The sequence below is a fragment of the Euprymna scolopes genome, chromosome 8 (assembly GCF_053919585.1).
Source record: "Euprymna scolopes isolate OS-2025 chromosome 8, ASM5391958v1, whole genome shotgun sequence".
Lineage (NCBI taxonomy): Eukaryota > Metazoa > Mollusca > Cephalopoda > Sepiida > Sepiolidae > Euprymna > Euprymna scolopes.
In genome coordinates this window covers 139,725,943-139,748,547 of record NC_136489.1, presented here as the reverse complement: position 1 = coordinate 139,748,547, position 22,605 = coordinate 139,725,943, and the positions used below count along the sequence as shown (strand labels likewise).

General features: G+C 31.5%; 1 protein-coding gene across 1 annotated transcript in view; it reads right to left on the bottom strand.

The window, feature by feature from the left end:
- Window positions 1-547: 547 nt before the first annotated feature.
- Window positions 548-22,605, bottom strand: part of LOC145283785 (mitoferrin-1-like) — a 117,966-nt gene continuing 95,908 nt past the window's right edge. Inside the window, exon 4 of the mRNA XM_080132851.1 lies at window positions 548-2,216. Within this exon, the coding sequence (XP_079988977.1) occupies window positions 1,663-2,216 (554 nt within the window). The 3' untranslated portion in view covers window positions 548-1,662. The remainder of the gene's footprint in view (window positions 2,217-22,605) is intronic.

Sequence of the window (22,605 nt, the reverse complement as noted above, 5' to 3'; positions counted from 1 at the left end):
TCATTTTTGTGCATTTGGTTTCTAAATAGAATTTAAAAACCAAATGCACAAAAAAGGATACAAAAATATAATAGTGCATTATTTTTCAGTGTTGTATTTTGTCATATACGATTTTTGAAATAAGGAGATACTGGCCATATGCATAATTTGTCACAATGGCTTCTAACATGATATTATGATAGCCATATGACGTGTATTCATTGCAGTTTATTAATTTTTTGGATGTACTGGTTAAGGTATGGAGACGAAGTTAATTTAAAATAGATTTTTTATGGTATTAAAGTTTGTCTTTTAAGAATGATTTTGTTTTGTGTTTGCTTTTGGAGCTGATGTCATTTTTAGTTTTCTTTTTTGTTAAATTTTGTGCATTTCTTTTCATTAATTTGTATGAACATATCAACATAAACATTCTTAACATAAGCACAAACTAATATCATAAAAATAAAAATAGTCCCAAACCTTTCTTGGGCCATATTTCATCTCAACCATTTTGATGCATGATCAAAAAGAATAGAAAATGGAATTGCAGAGAATAAAAAAACTGCCATAGAAGTGGAAAGATCTTTTATTACCTTCACAGTGTAATGTCATAAACTTTTACTAACTCTCCTCTCAAGTAAAAATAAAAAAATTAGTGTGTCATCCCCAACAATAACTACAACTTCAAAACTACTACAATATTTCCTGTGATATTTGTTCTGTAGGTTTTATTATTGATATACAACTTTTCTAGAAAAACTTTAAATAAAAACTTTGTATAGTTATTATGAAGTAATCATGTAGGACATACAAGAATCACAACATTCTGCTTCTTGTTTATACATAGTATAACATAACACAATCTGATGCAAGTATTGAATAAAACATCCATGTACTAACGTTCAACTTTTAGAGTCGTGTATAAACCAAAATATCAAGATTCTTCTAGTAAAGTCTATACACATGTTATGCTTCATAAAAAGATCAGGAAACTAAAACTAAATATAATAGGTCCCCCCCCCCCTTTTTTTTTTTTTTTTTTTTTGTAATGACATGCCTATCTGTAAATGCTATATATAAACATTGAATTGTTATAGAAAATATTCAAATTCTCTCACACATTTGGAGGGATTTTTAGACTTAAACTGATTATATTTAAAAATATAATTCAAAAAGGTTAAACCAGGTTTTGGTTGTGTTCCTAGTTTTTGCATATGTTAAGAAAATATTGTCAAGCCAACATTTCAGGTAAAAATATTCCAGACAAAAGTTTAAGATTGAAAGTTGGTACATAGATATTTTCATTTGAACAGATTTATTAAGAGTCAATCATTTTGTATGCATTAAGTTTGCATACTTTAATAATTTCATATATACACACAGCATGTATAAATCTTTTTTCAAATACAAGGATTATGATATGCCCCCACCTCAAAAAAATAACTTAGACCTCAAAATAAAAGAAAATCTGAACTATTTCAAAAGAAAGCAGGTAAGTTTATCCATTAGATAAAGAGCAATTTCAATCAAAGTTTTTTGTTCTTCACCTTATTTTTCAAAGTGTTTTTGAAAATAAAATATGCTATTAAATATCTTTTTCTTACTTTTTTTTCAAGTGACATATTTTTTGTGTTTTCCTTTAGATTTGTTGCTTTCTTTTCCTTCTCACTTTCCACTTGTAAGTTATCTTGAAGAAGCTGCATGAACTGGAAGTTGATTGACTTGCTGTGAACTAAAATATTTCTCATTTGTTTTTTGAGAAATAAAGTATTTAAAAAATTCATACACTGACCATGAGATGGCAGTAGATGGAATTTGGAATATTACTCTGGCCATGAGACCTCGGAAGTAGCCTGAAATTCCCTGATACTCATACACTGTCCGAAAGGCAGAACTCAAACCAGAGATGTAAGGTGAATGCCTTCCAGAACAGCATTCTTGTGTGTTCAGAAGAGTTTTGCAGACATCAAGAGGCATAGTACATATTGCTGCAAAAGCACCAGCCAACGCACCAGATAAAACATGAGTCTTTGGGTCATACTTTCGTTCTACATTAAGTAGATCTTGTGACATGTCATAGGTCATGAAGTGAACCACTTGGAATGGCACATTCATAGTTAGTTGGGTAGGGTAACTTCTGTAAAATGCTCGGATACCTTCAGTCTGTGCTATTTTTAGCATACATTGAGAACAGTTCCGGTATGGACTATTAAACATCTGCATTCTTTGTTTTATTACTGTAGCCACAAAAAGATTCAGGGAAACATCACAAGGTCAGCATCAGCACATGTAAAAAGAAAAAAGATATAATTTTAAAATTATAAACTTCAATAAAAAAAAAAGATACAATATTAAAATTATAAATTTCAATAAAAAAAAAGGATATAATATTAAAATTATAAATTTCAATAAAAAAAATACAATTTTAAAATTATAAATTTCAATAAAAAAAGATACAATTTTAAAATTATAAATTTCAATAAAAAAGATAATTTTTAAATTATAAATTTCAATAAAAAATAATTAAAAAAAAAATAAATTTCAATAAAAAAAATACAATTTAAAAAAAAAAATTTCAATAAAAAAAAATTAAAAAATAAATGTCAATAAAAAAAAAGATTTCAATAAAAAAAAAGATTCGATAAAAAAAAGATTCGATAAAAAAAAGATTCGATAAAAAAAGATTCGATAAAAAAAAAAGATTGATTGAGATTTCAATAAAAAAAGATTTCAATAAAAAAAGATTTCAATAAAATTCAATAAAAATTATTTTGTTTATTTTTATTTTTTTTGCAGGAGAGTCACCACTTACCAAGGCCACTCAAGGATACAGGTTAGTGCATGTACAGTGATGGAAATTGGGTAGAAGTTAACTATTTAAAGGGACACTCAACAAAAATTTGTTTACATTGGACTTGAAGATGACCATGTTGTAGTCAGCCGAAAAGTAGGCTAGTGGAACAGAGTTCCATAGGTGGGAAGTTCGAGGAAAGAAGCTCTGTTCATGGAACTTGCATTTAGATTTATGCACAGATAGAGTCGGGGAAATTGTTGATAGTCAAATGTTTTTTTGTGAAAGTTTGGCATGAAGGAAGGCACAGATTGAAGCTCCGACGAGCATCTGCCATGACAATAACAGTAGAGCAGAGCCAGGTTCGCAACATCTCTTCTGTGAGAAAGAGGTTGCAGAGAAAAGGGCATCACCTATCAGATTTTAAAGCTGATTTTGAACTGTCAAAGCAAGATAGAGTGCTTCAAGCGGCTCCTCTCCAAATGTGGCATTTGTAATGAAATCAAGTTTTATAAAATTTCTGCAAGTTACTAAGAGAAAAAAAACAATTTCATATGTTAAGATTTTCCGAACTGTTGAATCTGTGCATCTTTTAATTTAGACAAGTTTTAAATTTTAATGCCATTTTTTTCATTTTGTTAAATTAAACTTTTACTAAATTCTGAAATTCAAATCACTTGGGATATTATATATACAGTTTTGAAAGTTTATAACTGAGAATTTTAGCCATTGTTTCTTCAATAGTACCAAATTTTTATCAACCTAAAATATTCAATAACCAAAGAAAATTACTTGAACTTCAAGAATAATAATGGAACAACCCAGAAGTTCAGTGGTTTGTCAAAAGTATTGATTTTTCAATAAGTCTTATAAAATATATAATACACGTTCAATGCCGTTGGATTTAAACAGCAACAAAATTTTTAAAATTACATTGGTTTTGCATAACAAAATATTTTACTGCTCAAATTTTCTTCTATTTGCTCATTTTTATCTATTTGTTGGTGCATGGTAACAAGATTAACCTCCTATCTTGCAGCACTGAGTTCATTTAATTTTTGATTCTCTCTTTTTTGTTGTCCAGTTTAAATGCCTGCCATTTGTGTTCATATACATGAGTGAGTGGTGCTTAAGCTGTTATAAGACCAATTCAGTTGTAACACTTGGATCAGTTTTATAGTTCAATGGCAGTAGCAGTTAAATTTAATAACAGATAAAATTTTTTATCGAAAGAATTTTTGATGAACAAAAAAAAATTGGCAATTCAATTATAGGAACTTAAATATGTTTTAATTTAACAGATTTTACTATAATTTTAATGTAAATATTATTTTTGTTATCTTTTTGGTTTTGCTGGGGATGGAGCATCCTTTCAGTTGCTAGACATTCTCCTGCTATTTCAGAGATTCCAACCAAAAGATTTATTTTTTACGATTCTAACAATCCCTTTAAACTATTGCACTTGATTCAGCGGATATATTTGCCAAGTTGTTTGCGAAATTCTTTTTCATGAGCTTCGTTGCTCCTATGATAAATGAAATAGTGGATTATCAGAACGTAACCTTATGTGAATTGATAAATAATTTTAATTAGTATTTTTATTGTAGTTACAAATATTGAAATTATCTCCTAGTAATTTTTTAAAACTCTTATTCACCCCCAAACAAGGCATACTGCTACTTCGACATAAGGGGCTACTATTTGGGACCATGTCAAACAGAGAACTGTAGGGAGTTGAGTAGCAAGATATCTGTTCACATTACATTTAAACTTGTGCATGTCAGTATAGTAGGAAGCACAAAGGGAATCTTAAATTTAAAAGTTCGAAGAAAGAAACTATTAAGTAGAAGGCTTTCTAGCATCCAGTAAAGGGGTAAGATCTTGCTGCTTGTTGGAGGTTTTTATGTTGAGTGGGCCCAAGTGCTATGAGTTCGTCTGAGCACATTGTATTAAAATCCAGAGATGTGACATTCTGGCAATGAGACAAGGGATGAAGCTTGGTTGATAGTGTGAGACCAATTAGATTGGAGATTTTCTTTTTTTGGATGTTGTCTAAGACTGAGAGGCACCAACCCAGATTTGGCAACAATACTCTATGCATGGGTAAATCGTGGTTTTATAGAGATACAGGATACTGTCAGTAGTTTTCTAGCATGAAAGAGAGAGCTCATTTTCTTTGCAACAGCCTTGACAATATCTTCAATGTATTTGTTCAAATTCATGTTGCACATGAATGGTAAGCCAAGGAGTTTGAACGAGGAGTTCTCAGGTAGGATGTTATTAGTCACAGCAATTGGTGATTGAGAAGGTTGTTGCAATTGATAAAGGAAAGAAACTTAGTCTTATTAGCATTAAATGTTACCATCCATTTTTGTCCACATTTCACTACAGACTGAAGATCATTTAAGGTTTTCATATATTTATGGAAAGCATTTCTCTTGTTAGCAGCAATTAAATAGTTTTGTAAGCATAGGAGCAAGTGCTGGCAGTAAATTCTTAAGGACAATGATTGAAATATTGTCCTTGCTGGCATCAAGATTCTTGATTAGTTTGATAATGTCTTAAATGGATATCACCTGAGGTGTTCTCAGTCATACGGGAAAATTACAGATGCTGCTGTAAAGATGCTTTTTCAGACATTTAGATGTTCATCATTATTCAGAAATTTAACAAATAAAAAACATTACAAGTAATAATTACAGCCAAGTAAATAAAGGAAAGATAAGTGAGTAAATATGTATATGGGGTTCAGAAACGAGAGTATGAATTTCTTAACACTTTTAATTTTCCCAGGTCACATTTATACTCTGATCTTGCTAATATAATAAAATATTGATCTTCTGAAGTTAAAACTCACAATTTAAAATCTGGGCCTCTTTAGTGATGTTCAGTATGACTATCGTGGTTTTCACTTAACTGCTGTAACTGAACAGGTTTGTCTGTTTCTTCTTTATATAAATGATCTTCCAGAGAATATTATTCAGAAAATTAGAATTCATGCTGATGACATCACTCATTATGCTGGTATTGCTTCTCGCTCATCTTTCCTGAATCAGTTGAAATATACAGCTGATCTAGAAGCTGATTTGGGTTCAGTTATGGATTGGGGGTAAGAAATAACTTGTTTTGTTTAATCTTGTTAAACCTCAACTATTGTCTTTCAATCATAGGTGTGTCCCTTTTCTTCCTGAGATTCTTAGGCATGGTTCTGCTCTTGATGAGAAATCAACTCTAAAACTTCTTGATATTTTTTTCTCATCAAATTTTTCTTGAAGTTCACAAATTCATTGCTTCTTCTACTTTTTGTGAAATTGGTTCCATCACTTGAAACACTTTCTCACACTTGAGGTTGTTCTCTTTCTCTACAAATCTACCATCACACCATGTATGGAGTATTGCTGTCATATTTGAACTGTTAAATCTGTCCCATTTTAATAAATTACAAAAACATATTTGTAATTTGATTAACCTCATTTTTTCTTCTTTACTGCAACCTCTTTTTCATAGTGTAATACTGCTAGTCTCATTTTTTTCTATGAATACTATGATGGCATGTTCTTCAGAATTGTCTGCTTCCTTTGTTCCAGTGCGTTCATCTCATGGTCTTCATCAATTTGTTGTTTTAATACCTCATTGTTATAGAGCTTCCTATTTCAGTAGCTTCTTTCCAAGGAATGTAAGATTGTGGAACTCTTTTCTTGCTCAGTGGTTTCCTTCTAACTACCACTTTGGTATTTTCAAAAATAAGCATCTCCTGTCATTGCAATATTCATCATTTGTTCTTGTTAGTTCCATACATAAAGTGGCTTCATGCCATGCCTTAAGTGATTTCCATAAAAACAAAAAAAAATTTTTTTTTATATATAAATATATAAATTTTACAAATATGGTGGAATTAAATGGATCGTCATAGAGTAATACGTATAAGCTGGATTAATTGTGCTGAATCAAAGGAATATTTGTCTTCATTATTACAAGACTTTCAAGACCACAAGACTGGCGATGAGGATACAAAACCTACATCTCATAACACTGGTATAAAAGATTTATTCCAACATTACCAAAATCTGTGCCACAGAACACTGGAAGCAAGGATTCAAAGTCTACATTTCACAATACTAGGACAAGATATTGAGATTTATTCTGACTAACATTTTTCTTCAAATGTATATTATGCAACTTCAACAACAAGGAAACTAGAATTTATGTCTACAATTGAAATGTTGGGTTTAAAAATAAAAGACTAGCGCTTTAAATTTTATACAAGATTTTTTTTTCCTTTCTTTTCACTGAGAAATTAAAAATTTATTTCACACTAAAAAAAACAAAAAACTATAAACCATATAAATTAGATATATAAAAATGTTTTACATATATGTGTATGTGTTGGGACAATTAACTGGAATTGAAAAAAATCATAACTTTTTGTAATATCAGAATCGATATTGGGAACATTTGAGTCTAATTTCAGATTTCCAAATTGATTTTTTTTTTTAATTTAATTTTTCATTGCTACACTATCATGTGGTACTAATGATAAAATGATATTTTTAAACTAAAATTTATAGATAACATCAAAATATGATATAAATTTTTTTTTATTGTAGAAAAGAAAAGAACCAAAAAACAATTAAAAAAAACAAACATTGAAACTTTGCATAAAATCGCTAGGTAACCTTAAAAATGCAGTTAAACAAAATGAAATGACAACCTCAACAAATACCACGATCAAACCAGACAACCACCCAAACAAAATCAATTCACCTCCTCCCTTGAGGCTTGCTTTCACAAATATCCATAGGCTTAGAAGTAACCTAGATGATGTAGAGTCTTAGCTCTTAGTAAACTCCCCGAATATCTTAACATTAAGTGAAACAAATCTACACTCCATAATCCCCTCTAACTATTTTAACATGACAGGATACCTCTCTCTCTCTCTGTCGTAAAGACTGAGGTAGATATATGCACAGATTAAAATCTATATCCGAAGCACCGTACCCTTAACTAGAGAGCAACGTCCTGAATCAGATGACCAAGTTTTTATGTGTTTTTGAATAGCCTTTCATCACGTTACTTATATATTTTCTCTACCGTTCTCCCTCAAGTCAGAACTGTACCCTAATCGATCATGTCTTTGAGAGTGCAGCACTCTTTGATAGTAACGCTCAAATACATGTGTTTGGTGACTTTAATTGGCAACCATAAAAATTGGCTGGGTTTCTCAGGTTGCACAGATGCAGCTGGACACTCTACTTATAGCTTCTTTATAACCTATTTCTTCACACAGATAATCATGTTCCCAAACAGACTCCCAGATCGTAACCACCAGCAAGCTTCACTTCTAGACTTATTTCTTAGCACAGTACTTGAGGATTGCGTAACTAATGCCCACAGTCCATTTGGAAATACCACCTAGTGGTATCAGTAAACATCGCACTTAAATTCCAACCCCAAGGTGAGGAGCCATTGCTCAAAACGACAAAGTACTACAAAAAGGGCTGACTGGGAAGCCATCAGAGAACATATCAGAAATGCCCCATGGGCCAATATCTTTTCTCTCCCTGCTGAATAGTGTGCCAATGAGACAACTGAATACAACAAAGCTGACACTGAAGTACATGTCCCTGCACAGATGTATTATAGCAAGCCCCATTCACCCCCATGGCTCACTAGAGATTGTGCAGCTGCCATTGCACAAAGACAGTATGCACTTCACCAGTTCGTACGTCAAATACAAATAAGCAAAAATTTATAGATGCTAGAAATCATTGTAAGAGTGAAATAAGTGACAGTGAAAAGAAGGCATGCTGAAATAATCAGGGAACGCATTGAATCACAGAAGATAAGAACTTGTGATTTCTGGAAAATTTATAATAGTGTAGTGAATAAAGGGCAATCAGTAATTCCCCTACTACCTAACAACCAGAAGGTTGCATGCACGGCAACCAAAAAGGTGGAACTGCTTGCTTGGAGATTCGCTTCCAACTCCATCCTAGAGCCAACAAAACAACTTCCTCCCAAATTTCCCTATGTGGACGGAAGTCACAATTGATGATCTGAAAATCACCCCTTCTCATGTCCACGTTATCATAAAAAACTTAGATACCTCCAAGACGCGTGGGCCTGATTTCATCCCTGCTATACTAATTAGGAAATGCTCAGCTGAGCTAGCCCCATATTTTCCAAACTCTACAACAAATGCCTTGCTGAATCCTGCTTCCCTAATAGCTGGAAGATGGCCTCTGTGGTATCAGTATACAAGAATTCTGGTGAGAGAAATAACCCCCTCAATCAGTCTCCTCCTCCTCTTTGCTAAAACCTTTGAGACGCTAATCAATCAAGAACTAGTCCACCACCTTGCAAAAGCTAATCTTCTTTCTGACAAACAGTACGGATTTAGGCAATGTCGTTTTCCTGCAGATATTTTAACAGTCATCTCTGAACACATATACCATGCACTGGATAAGGTGGGTGAAGCCAGGGCTGTAGCTCTCAATATATACAAGGCTTAAAATATTTCAATATTGGTATAAATAGAAAGAGCTTGACAAGCTAAGAAATAATCTTTTTAAATTTTTTAAATCCAATTAAAATCAAGGAAGTTTTGACTATTTTTATGCCCTGCGTGTTTGGATATTTTTCCCTCTTTAAGATGCGTTTTGTCACATTTTTTGCACTACTTTTTCAGTAAAAATGCTATATCTTTGTTAAAACACAAGACTAAGCAATGAAATTTGCTATATAAGTGTATTTTTGTGCAAGGAATCTGAATATCTCCAGAAATGAATGGTTTCCAAATAATCTGCAGTAAATGCACCTAAATATGCTGCAATTGCTTAAAAATGCCATGTATTCATTAAAAGAAAAGTTAGAGAACTCAAAGTTTAGTTGTAATGCATTTTATGTGCCAAAAACTGAAATCGAAATCTAGGATTGGTTAAAAATGAATATATTGCAATATTTCTTTGGTATTATTGTAGATTAATACCTTCTGTTACCCCTCCCCATCAGATCACTCACTAAACAATTTTAGAATTTAGAGTGGGGGTTAGTTTCACATAAATGTAAAATAATTCACTATTTCAAGACGATCCTAGCGTTTTATGACAGTTGACCAATTTATTTTTTTTTTGGGGGGGGGGGAGATTAATAATTTCTTTAAACGTTTTTTATGCTTTTTTATTTTATTTTTTTTTTTTACGCTTATGAGCTCAGAGGAAGTTTGTTTAGTGGGGAGCTCTGCCACTTGTACTTAGCGTTATTTTTAAGGCTAAAGGTTTTAGGAGGAGGCTTGCTACTCATACCTAAGATTAGACATAGAATTAAGCAAGTTTTTTTTTTTTAAAGAGGGTGTTTGATACCCATTGTGAAACTTTACAAGAATTATGACAAACAGACAAAAATAAACGTTATTTAAAAAAGTGACGTCCCTCTAACAGAAAACATGATGCTTGGAAAAATATCAAGTATTTAAATTCTATTTAAATATAAAAAAAGAAACAAGTTTTTGCTAAAGCTGACAAATTGTTAAAAAATTTGAATTAATGTTATTTTGATTTTTAATTACATTTCATGTCTTTTCCTACCATTGTTATTTTTTAACTAAGCACCTCCTACAAATATTTAAATATTGATTATCATTTTTTTTTATTTCATTTTTTTTTTTTAATAATCGGGTAGATTAGTTTCTATTCGATAATATTTCACTGAAAACATTTTTTAAGGGACGAAAATTAGAAGTGTGTGTACCATTCGTACACGTGAACCAAAAATCATATTTCACATTTTCGCTTGTTAAAATATTTTAAAATTTACTACTACCCAATTTTTAAAAATATTTGTATGGTTGATAAAAAAATAGCTCTAACTAAACATGTAAGAATTTTTTTTTATAACCAGATTTTCAATTAAAAAAAATCCGGTTATCTTTCAGATGCAAGGTTCATTGTTTACTTGCGGTTTTAACGATGTAAGATTCCGTTGTACGGAAGACCAAATCGGCCAAAATGTCTATGATGTTTTTATTGGCGCTTTTCTTCGCATTTTTAATAACATTTTTTTGCACCATTTACAAGTTCTTTTTACAAATAATTTTTTTAATACTGTAATAGTAAAATAAAGATACATTTATTAATTATACGGAAAAAGTATCTCGTAATGTTTTCACACGAAATTTGTTTCCTGTTGATTTCTCTTTTTTTTAAATATTAAAATTGATTTACTATTTAAAGTGATTTTAACGCCTTTAACATGACGGAGTTTACAATGAAAACCAAATTACCGTTAAAATTAAAATAATCTTTATTAGAAATTTGTAACAAAATAACAAAATTATAAAACTATTAGATTAAAATTGAGAACTTTTAATTAAACAACGTGAACATTTTATAATGAGTGTTTTCATGAAATGTATTTTTAATAATAAAAAAATAATAATCTTTATTAGAAATTTGTAACTGAAGTTAGAAATCAACAGGAAAAAAATCTCGTGTGAAAACATTACGAGATACTTTTTTCGTATAATTAATAAATGTAACTTTATTTTACTATTACAGTATTAAAAAAAATATTTGTAAAAAAAAAACTTGTAAATGGTGCAAAAAAATGTTATTAAAAAATACGAAGAAAAGCGCCAATAAAAACATTGTAGACGTATATTATCATTTAAACAGTATATCAATTTAAATATTTAAATTCAGTAAATAAATTTAAATATTTAAATTATGGCCGATTTGGTCTTCCGTACAACGGAATCTTACATCGTTACAACCGCAAGTAAACAAGGAACCTTGCATCTGAAAGATAACCAAAAATCCGATTTGAAATAAAAAATAAACAACAAAAACAAAACGTCTGTTTATGCGATGTTATCGCTGCTGCTATTGCTACTACTACAGAGGTCTTGATTCAAATTCATAACGATTTTTTCGGATATTATGTTTTTAAATTGCTACGTACCACTAGGGAAAACACTGTTCAATCATCTTTTTAACGAATTAACATAGTAAAAAGATTGTTTTATTTAATAGTGAGTGTCCGAAGAAATTTTTTTTCAAAATTTTCAATACTCATCATTTTGAAATATTTTTTTTTTAACACAACAAAAAAACGAGTGGTCAGATGAATTTCGGACACTCGAAATTATTAAAAATGACATCTCTTTTGGCTAATTTCCAAATTTCATTAAAAAATTCTAAACAGAAACACAGTACGAATGTTTACAAATACAGGGGATTGGAGGTTTACAAAATCTTACCGAAAATGCTGTTTTATGATGTTCACATTTTTAACACTTTATTTGCTTAAAACTCTAAAAATATATAATGTATGTTATTATTTACTAATTCATTTGAAAGTATATTCATTTCTGAACAAAACGGTGGTATTTTGAAAACTTAAAGTGCTTTGGTTTTTAAAATATGACAGAAGTTCAAATGTAACATAAACCAACCACTTAATCTTTCTTAGACATAGTCCCAATTACGTTCAAGTGGCAATATGCCTTGTTTGAGGTGAAAGTGAGTAAAAAGAGAAGAGAAAAAACTTCTAAAAAATGTTTGAAAATTAAAACATTTTTGTCAAGAAAAATACTGACAAACATCATTGATAATTAAATTAAATTAAAGGTTAGCTTTTATTTAATCTCGCAGGCGTTTTTTAATGTTTTCAAAGGCTTGGATGGAGATAAAAAGCAATAAATTCAAAGAAATAATCTATATATATATAAAAATGTAATTCTTGGTTCGTTCGTTATTAATAGTCTAAATAACCACTAGACTGATTGCTTCGATAATACGTTTACTGTACCCATGCGTGTTTTTATATATCTCTTTTTAATTTTAACATTATACTTAATTTTTCTTTAATAAATAGGTGGTTTTCTTTGTAACAATGTAGCCATTTTTTTTATTTGGGGACATATATTTATCACCACCTGCCGTCATGTGACATCACTAGGGCAGGCCGGCAAGACTGGAGTTTAGGTAGAAAAATAATCTCGAACCCTTCATCGCTTAAAAGGAACTAAATTCCTGTAGTCATCGTTACGTTACCATGAAAATAATGTAAACATTTTGTAAATAATTTTAAACAATGAATACCTTTTTTTAAATGATAAACAATATTAATAGAAATATTAAATTATCGGAACATATAAAACAAATTTAAATATGAATAGAACCTTTTATAAATGTAAACTATGAAAACCTTTTTATTTTAATTAAAAGCAATATAAATAGAACTCTTTATAATTTTAAGTAATGTGATTTTTTCTAATTAAAAATTGAATCATTAAATCACATGAGTATTCTATTGCAATTTATTAATTTATTCTCTTTCAATTATTTTCAATTTTTTTTTGATAAAATTTGAAATTTATTACTTTTTTCCTTCTTTCAAAATTAAAATGTAAAAAGTTTTATATTGCTTGTTAAAAATTAAAATTGGAAAAGGTCCGTGAACAATATTTCTTCCAAAATTATTAAAAAAAAAAAAATCTATTTTGTTGTATAAAATTAAAAGTTAAAAACTATGGCCACCACAAATAAATCAAAAATTATATTGCTCAATATTCATAAAACTACTTATTTGCGGAAAATTTAAATGCAATAATTCGTTTTCAGCATATACAAAAACCTTTAAAAGTTGTAAGATGGAAACCAAGTAAAAATTTACCATGTAAAATTATAAAACGTTTAGTACTTATGTGTTTATGGTACCATGCTAAAATAATAACATTATTTTGAAAGCCATTCTTAACATAGGGAGAGAGGGTATTTTGTAACTATTCTGTGCTACCACCTAACAATTTAATAAGATATTGTGAAACTTGAATTTAACCTGAAAAATAAATAAAACAGCGAGGTACCAAAAAAAAATACATTAGCACCAAAGTTCTATTTACATTGTTAAAAATTAAACATAAAAAAAATATGTTTATATTGGTGAAAATTAAATTAAAAAAAATATGTTTATATTGGTGAAAATTAAATTTAAAAAAATGTTTATATTGGTGAAAATTAAATTAAAAAAATATGTTTATATTGGTGAAAATTAAACATTAAAAAAATATGTTTATATTGGTGAAAATTAAATTAAAAAAAAAAAAAGAGGTTTATATTGTTTAAAATTATAAAAAGTTTTATTTATATTGTTTTAAAACTTTTTTCTTCTACGCTATCAGAACGAAATTTTGTAGTCAATAAATGGAGTTTTCAGAGAAAAAAAACAATGATTTCTACTGATTTTTTTTTTTGTTAATCCTAATAAATTATAATGTTAACTTCCAGTCAAAACTACCTGAATATTACTGAATTATTAAACTAAACAACTGTAATCGTGTAAGCAGGTGAAAAATTGCAGCCATTTTTTATACCTCCCTTTTGAACTATTCTGTGTCTTACATAAGCAAATACAATAGTTTTCTTAAAATTCTATTTTTATTTTCTTTAATAATTTTCTACCTCATCGATTTTCGTAATTTTTTGGGTATAATCATCTTAAAAATACGAGGTAAACGTAGATACCATTGTTTTCATATAAAATTCAGTATTACGATTTCCAAAATTTCGTCCCAATAGTGTGCGCCAAAATAGTTCTGTTTAAAATGAATAAAAAACTGTTTATTCTTTTAAAATAGTTGAAAAATTAAAAAAGTTCTGTAGATATTGTTTAAAAAATTATGTATAAAAAGTGTTTATTCCTTTTTTAAAAAAGTTGTTTTCATATTATTTATATTTAAAAAGAAAAAAAAGAAAGTTCTGCTTATTTAAAACTGTTAACTTCTGAAATACCGATACCATTGCTTTTATATTGTTGGCATAATGGTGATTAAGGACTTTTATTCCTTTTATGAATGAATGGATTGGATTGAATGGGTTTAACGACTTTTTCATCCTTTTTTTTTGGGGGCCATTAAAAGTCGGAAGAGTTTTTCAAAAGAGATTAGTTGTGTGCATACTTCAGATGTTGTATTTATTGTTGACTATGTATATATGGATGTCTTTGAGTTTTCTTAGATTTTTATATATAGATTTACTTTTTTTTTTTTAGGTATGATAGGATATTTATTGGGTTGACTTTTTCAAAAAGGTTCTCCATATTGTTTTCCACATAGTATAGTTTTCTGGTTGGGGCAAGGTCAGCACATTTAACTAGGATGCGTTCCACTGTGAGCCTCTCTTGGCATGGGATGCATTCTGGTGCTGATTCTTCACTGAGTATATATGAGTGGGTTATATTGGTGCGTCCTATGCGTAGTCGAGTCAGTATTATATCTTCTTGGCATGATCTTTTGGTGTTTGGACATCGTTCCTTAAGTTTAGGTTTTATGGAGTATAGTTTGCTGCTTGTTGATTCCATTGTAATTGCCATTTTCTTTGTATGTGTACTTTTATCTGGGGTCTAAGGTCAGTATGAGGAATCTTATAATTGTCAGTTGAGAAATGTGAAGATTTTTTTGCAGCTGTATCTGCCGTCATTGTCTTTGATTCCCACATGACTGGGGATCCAGAGAAAAAAAATGTTTTTCGTGGTTGAGAGGATATTGATTTTTTCTAGTAACTTTATTGTTAGAGGATTCTCTTGTTTTTGGTTTTGTATAGATAGTAAGACTGATAGAGAATCGGTGAGGATGATGACGTTTTTAGTAGTTTCCTCTGAAATTATGTCAAGTGCTAGGTCGATAGCTATAGTCTCTGCAGTGAATATAGATGCTTCGTTTTTAAGTTTTTTCTTCATTGTGATATTATGGTAGGTTGTGTGATTGTTGCTTTTGGACCCGTCTGTGTAGAGAAAGGTGTAGTCTGGACATTGTAATTTTAAATGTTGAAGTTCGTCGTGATATTCAATAGGTTTTGTGGTAGATTTAGGCTTTTTGTTTAGATTCAGTTTTATTTCTGCTTGTTTCATGGTCCATGGGGTGTTTTATGTAGTATGAAGTTGTGAATGCTGGAGATTGGTATTTTGGATTTCTTCAATGCTTTCCTTCATTCGAAGATCAAAAGTTTTGATGGTTTTTCTCCTCATGTTGAATTCTTCATATTTTGGATAGAAGGTGCATTGGTATGCCGGGTTGTTTGGGCAGGATTTGAGTTTAAGTAAGTATTAAAGAGCTAACTTTTCTTGCCTTAGGTTTGGGGGGGGGGGGTTGTGCACTTCTGGTATAGACTGTTCACAGGGGAGGTTCTGTATGCTCCTAGGGCCAATCTTAGGCCGGTATGGTGTATAGGGTCTAGGCTTTTTATATATGATGTTCGAGTTGATCCATATATGAAACAACCATAGTCTAGCTTTGAGCGGACTAGTGCTCTGTAAAGTTTAAGTAGTGTTTCCCTGTCTGCACCCCAATCAGTATGCACTACTACTCTCAGAAGGTTTAAAGCTTTGTTAAATTTTTTTTTTCAGATAATTTATGTGTGGGATGAATGTCAACTTTTTATCAAAAAAATCTCCAAGAATTTGTACTGGTCAGTAACAGGTATAGGCATTCCTTCCATGGTTAGGACAGGATCATTGTGCATGTTCTTTAGTTTGCAGAAATTTTCAATAAACATTGGCATTCTGCCTTTTAGTCCAAGCTCCTTCAGATCTTTTGTAACACCATACTTCCATACAGTATCATAAGCTTTTTCCATGTCAAAGAACACTGCTATAACAGAAAGGCTTCTCTAATGAAGGTTTCCAGTCTGACTAGATGATCTATTGAGCTTCGGTTTTTCCTGAATCCTGATTGAAATTCTGTGATAAGGTTCTGTTTCGAGGAACCAGATTAGTCTTCTGTTTATAATCCTTTCCATGGTTTTACAAATGCAGCTTGTTAAGGCTATTGGTCTGAAATCCGATGTAACTGAAGCGTTACTTGATTGGGATTGGATGTTTGAGTTTTCAGATTTGGGGATTGGTATTATTGTGGCCTCTTTCCATGTCTCAGGTACATTTCCACTGGACCATATAATGTTGAAAATTTCAAGTAAATATTTCATTGAGGTTTCTGGAAGTTTTTTGAGGATTTCGTATTGAATTTCATCGGGCCCTGTAGCTGTGTCATGGGATTTAGCTAGAGATTCTTTTAGTTCAGACAAGGTAAGAGGTTGGTTGTATTTTTCAGTATTTTGTGATTTAAATTGAATTTTCTTTTCTTCTCTTTCTCTAATCTTTTTGAATTTTTTTGTTTGTCGCATGATGAGATTTTCGATAAATTATCTGCCAGGTTATTGGAAATGTCTTTTTGATCTGTGAATATTTTGTTGTCTCTTTGATCTGTGAATATTTTGTTGTCTTTAGAAATGTGAGATATTGGTGTACTACTACACCTTCCTTTTATTTTCCTCATCAAATTCCAAACCGTTTTTGCCTTGGTATTCACATTAATTTTGGATACATAATTTCTCCATGTTGTTCTTTTGGATTCCTTAATGATTTGTCTGGCTTTTGCTCTTTTGTTTTTGAAGAAATCCAGGTTTTCACTTATTGGGTTCTTTTTGAATTTTCTTAAGGCAGTTCGTCGAGCTCTGATAGCTTTTCTGCATTCTTTTGTGAACCAAGGTTTGTTGTGAATGTTGGTTTTGGTTGTTTTCGGTATGGTATTATTTGCTATGTTTGTAAGTGTTTTAATGAAGTAGTTCAGATGGTCATCTTCATCTTTCTTTTCGGTTATTAATTGGTTTTTGCATTGTTCCTGGAAGTCTTCCCAATCCGCTTTATGTAGGTTTCATTTGGGTGCTTTTTGTTCAGTACTAGTACTTAGACTTTCCAGAATGATTGGGAAATGGTCACTCCCACAGGTGTCATCGTGTACGCTCCAATCATAGTCCATATATATGAATGAGTCACATAGGGTAAGGTCGATAGCGGTGAAAGTACCTGTTGCTGGGTACATATAGGTATAGTTTTGATTATTAAGGAGGCATAGATTATTTTTGTTTATTTTGTTTTCTATTTCTTTTCCTTTTTTGTCTCTTTACTTCCCCATATTACATTGTGACTGTTGAGGTCTCCAAGAAGAATAAATAGTTTAAGGAGCTGTTTTATTGAGTTAATTCAGTTTCATTGATTGTATCTTTTGGGGGGGATGTAGATTGAGCAAAGTGTTATGGTTCTATGTAGAGTCACTGAAACTGCAATTGCTTGCAAGTTTGTGTTTATATTTACTAGTCTTTGTGGGGGCTTCGTTCTTCACGAGTATTGATGTGCCTCCAGAAGCTCTGTCCGTATCTTTGTTTATGTAATTGTAAGATGTGTAGTGTTTTATGTTGATAGTATTATTTTCTTTCAGGAAGGTCTCCTGTAGGCAGACAATTGCTGGGCTTATGTTTGTTATTAATAATAGTTCATTTAGGTTTGCTTTTGTCCCTCTAATGTTCCATTGTATTATTTTGTGGGTCATTTGGAGTTGTGTTCTACTTCCATTGTCTCCAATCCTTCAAATCTATTTTCAGTTGGAGTCCTTGTTTGGGATTTGGATCGGGATCTCTGTTTTTGTTTTTTTTTTTGTCTGGAGGGATTTTTGATTCTTTTCTGATTTGTGATATGTTTGATGGTTGCTCAGTTGTTTTTGTAGAAATGGTTTGTGGTCTTATTTCTTTTTTTGTTTACTTATGATTATTTTTGGATTAGTTCCAGCTGTTGCATTATTCATTTTCCTCATTTCTTCTAATAGTTTTTTTATTTCCTTTATTCATTTGCTTAAGACATCGAGTTTGTTGTCAGTTGTATATGTTTGATCATTTTTATTGTTGATTGGAGTAATTTTTTTGTTGCATCTGCGTATGTTTTAGTTTCAATCATTTTCCTGGCCTCTGGGTAGGATATATTCTTTGTATGTTTTAGTTTGGTCACTTCTTTTTCTTTTTTCCATATTTCACAGTATCTAGAGCCAGCGCCATGGTTTCCAAGGCAGTTGGTACATTTGAAATCTTTTCTGCAGTCAATGTGCGGACCGCTTTCCCCACATCTTCCACACACTGGCACTTGAAGCATTGAAGTGGATTTGGGATGTAGGTTTCTACATTTATTTTCATATATCCAACTTTCACTTCTTTGGGTATGGTGTGGGAATCGAAAGTTAGTATGTATGTGTTAGTATTGATTTTCTCATTGTCTTTCTTGATTTGGACTCTACGAACATCTAACACATTCTGTTCCTGTAGGTTTGTCTTGATCTCCTCCAAACGACAAAGTGAGAGTTTGCGACTTTTCACAACTCCTTTGCAGGTATTTAGGGTTGGATGAAGGTAGCATTGGATTTTAATATTTTCAAATTTGGTTTGATCTTCATTATTGGTCTCAATTAATAGGCTGCCATTAAATTGTTTTTTGATAGATTTGGGGTTTAAAGTTTTTTAAAACTTTTTTCAATTCTAAATGGGGACAACTGGTTAAAAGGAGTTTCCTCTATTGATTCCATGATAATAAATGTTGGGGAATTTCTCGGTTTTCTTGGCTCTTCTTCAGAGCTGCTGATGTCAGAGACATCAGAGTGTGGTGTTTTTTGTAGGAAATAAGCCATATTATGATTTTATTTTTTTTCATCATCTTTGCTCCCCATCCGTCTCGGAGCCCTATATGGGAAGTGCCTGGGGGAAACCCATTCGCCCAGCCACAACAGGGATACAAAGATGATATACTCGATTTACGTGATATCTTTAATGAGCACCTGTTTTCCTTTGATATTACTATGGGGTATGTAGTAATTTAAAGGATTTGCAGCCATGTCATAGATATTTCACTTCGTTGATTGACCCTCAGCCACCGCTTTCCACCATATATTAGGAAATAGTTGTTATTTGTGGGGGAAGGATAGGCATATTGTGTTAATGATAGGTTTATGGGGTGGGCAATATATGATGGGGCTTGATGTGACCAGCCGATTGATCGGATCGGGCCCTTCCGACCGGCTGTCTAGTAAGGGCCAAAGTGATGTGTTGGTAAGTGGGGGTACTAAAACCTGACCTCCAAACCTCTCAACCACCAGGATCCCGTCCTAAAGGTATTACGGGTCTCTACCTATGGCCAACAGGTAGCTCCATTGAGGGACTTCTACTCTCTGCAGGGGGGTAGTTGGCATATTCTCATGCCCTGCCGACAGGGTCAAGTGGAATCTAATCAGATTTTGAAGAACAATTTTTTAATAGAATATATTTGTTTTTTTTTTTTTGTTTTTTTTTTCAATTTCTATTTAACCGATAGTTGGGACCCTAACAGGTACTACCACTCCGGGTCAGTGTGGACCTGGGAGCAATGGCAATTAAAGGGTGGCTCCACACTCCCCAAGGCCCGCAAGCTGAGGCCTCACTACTGGATATAGTTTAAGGTCATATTCAGGACCGGGAAGTAGGAAAGGAAAAAGAAAGGAGAGGGACGGGAAGGGGCTGTTTCTATTTTTGTTTCTGTAGAACATAATTAAGTTTTATAAAAGAGAATAGAAAACAAAACTAGAAATCGATGTAGGTGCATTTCGTCTCAGGAAAGCCAATAGACAGCCTGATCTGGTAGCACCAGGTTCCTTTATGTAATAAAGGGTTAGAGATTATTTTTCCACCTAAACTCCAGTCTTGCCACAAATCGACCATTGTGGATCATCTTTTTACTATTTAGGAAATTAAAGATTCAATTAGATTCCTATTTCAGTCACCTAAATTGTTTAGTGTGAAATGAGTTTAGGAATTTATATCCAAACCTAAATATCATTTTTACAACATTAATACACTAAGTTAGGTAAAATTTGCAGAGAATGCTCTGCTTTACGGTTGTTGTAAAAATGAAACGGAAATTCAAATTTTGTTCCCTTTTAAATTTGGTACATTTTTACGTCCAACCAAGTCATCGTTCACATTCAACATGTCAACTGTTATAGGTTTTCGGGTATGCTGATAAGGTTAGGGGTGTCTATTCTGAAAGCCGTTCTTAACATGGGGAGGTTTGGTGGGGGGGTCTATTCCGAGAGCCGTTCTTAATATGGGGAGGTTGGGGGTGTCTATTCCGAGAGCCGTTCTTAATATGGGGAGGTTGGGGGTGTCTATTCCGAGAGCCGTTCTTAACATGGGTAGATTGGAGTCTTTATTCATTGTAAATGTCCCTTTCAATGTCGACATTTCCAATGTGAACGGTAAGTTGGACTTGTGTAAAAAATAACAAAATATACCAAACTGACTTTTTTCATTTAAAAATGAATTTTTTTTTTTTTTTTTTTTTTTTAAATATTCCGTGTTTTATATATATAAAGTATAATTGTTGAATGTTATTCTTTTGATTATATTCGTTTGGGGGGGGGGGAAACAATTTAAAAAAAAGAAGATTAAAACAGAGTGAAATTAAATTTCGGTTCCATTTTTACAACAACCGTAGAACAATGCATACTCCGCAAGTTTTATCGTAAGTTATAAACATCTAAATCTACTTACGTTATATTAGAAACCAAGTGACCCATAAAAATATGGTAGCTTAGTGTCAAATCGGCGTAAAATATTGAAAAAAAAAAAAAAAAAAAATAGAATCTCTCCAAACATACAGGCAATAACTTGGTTTCATTCTTCCATTGAGTGTTTCCAATAAGCGGGATTGATTTACTAGGATTTGTATTAGAAGCTGAGCACTTATTCAAATTATTTAATTGTTGAATTTTTTGCATTTTGGTTAAATTTGTTAGTTTGCAGTCGCTGATAGCCTCCTCAAAAAATGTAAACAAAAGACGAAATTAAAAAGAATGGTACTCATGCAGAATCTGACCCCTCCTCCCTCGGATTCCAATTATGGTTAGGGTTCGACTGGCAATCACCGGATTCAGCGGAGCGTTGTTCAAATGTTGAAACACTAAGTCAACATTTTATTTACTTTTTGCATAATTAATGATGGGAGTATTTTTTCTGTTTATTTTCTTAACATCTGTTGGCAAAAAAATAATTTGTACATTCTCTTGAAAAAAAAAAAAAAAACAAAAAAAACTTTTCTCTACTTTCACCTAACTATTTACAGTGTTCATATAAAGCATTCATCTTTTCTTTTTATAATAAAAATTCTGTTTTCAAAAAGAAATGTTTACTACCAAGTTTCTTTAAAAAAAAACAAAAAAACTTTCACCTAACAATTTATGGTAAAAAATTCATCTTTTCTTGGGGGATAAAAAAACAACTTTTATTGATAAAAAAAAAAAAAATTGAAAAAAATAATAAAGGTAATGTGTTCCATGTTAACAAACTGAGCCACAGCATCGCGTGGCCAGGTACAGCTAGTAAAATAATAAAAATAATTCTTGGTTAGAAATACAAACAATTGTGCTTTCACAGAATCCTAAAAAAATCTGTTAGAGTAGCAATACCAAACACCATAACGTTCAGCGTTGGACAAGACACACACTGCTACTTTATTTGACACTCATAGTTTTTAAATCAGTAATGAGTACATTTCTCCTACATCCGTCAAAATAAAACCTATATAACTGGATTTACAATAAAATTTATTTTAAAATCGTATTTTTATATTTTTGTTGTGATTTGTATGTTCGAAGAAATCACTGTTTGAATCCGACTATTAACGGTGAAACCTGTCAGCATAACATGTCCGCTGGTGGTAGATCACTTTTTGCAAATGTGGTCGGGGTGTGTTGACATAAATACTCGTAGCGGAAGTTGTACCCATCGACAATGTTTCTAGTTGTTTCAGCTAATTAGGGAAAAGAATTGACTTTGCTACGGAATTTGAACACAACACATACGTCTTTCCTGTCAAAAGTTAGAATATCTCAAAGTTAACGCTTTGTAATACAAAGATAAGTAAAGATAGAAACTGTGTTAAACGCTATTGAATAACAAATATATTAATTTGTCCTAAAATTTTAA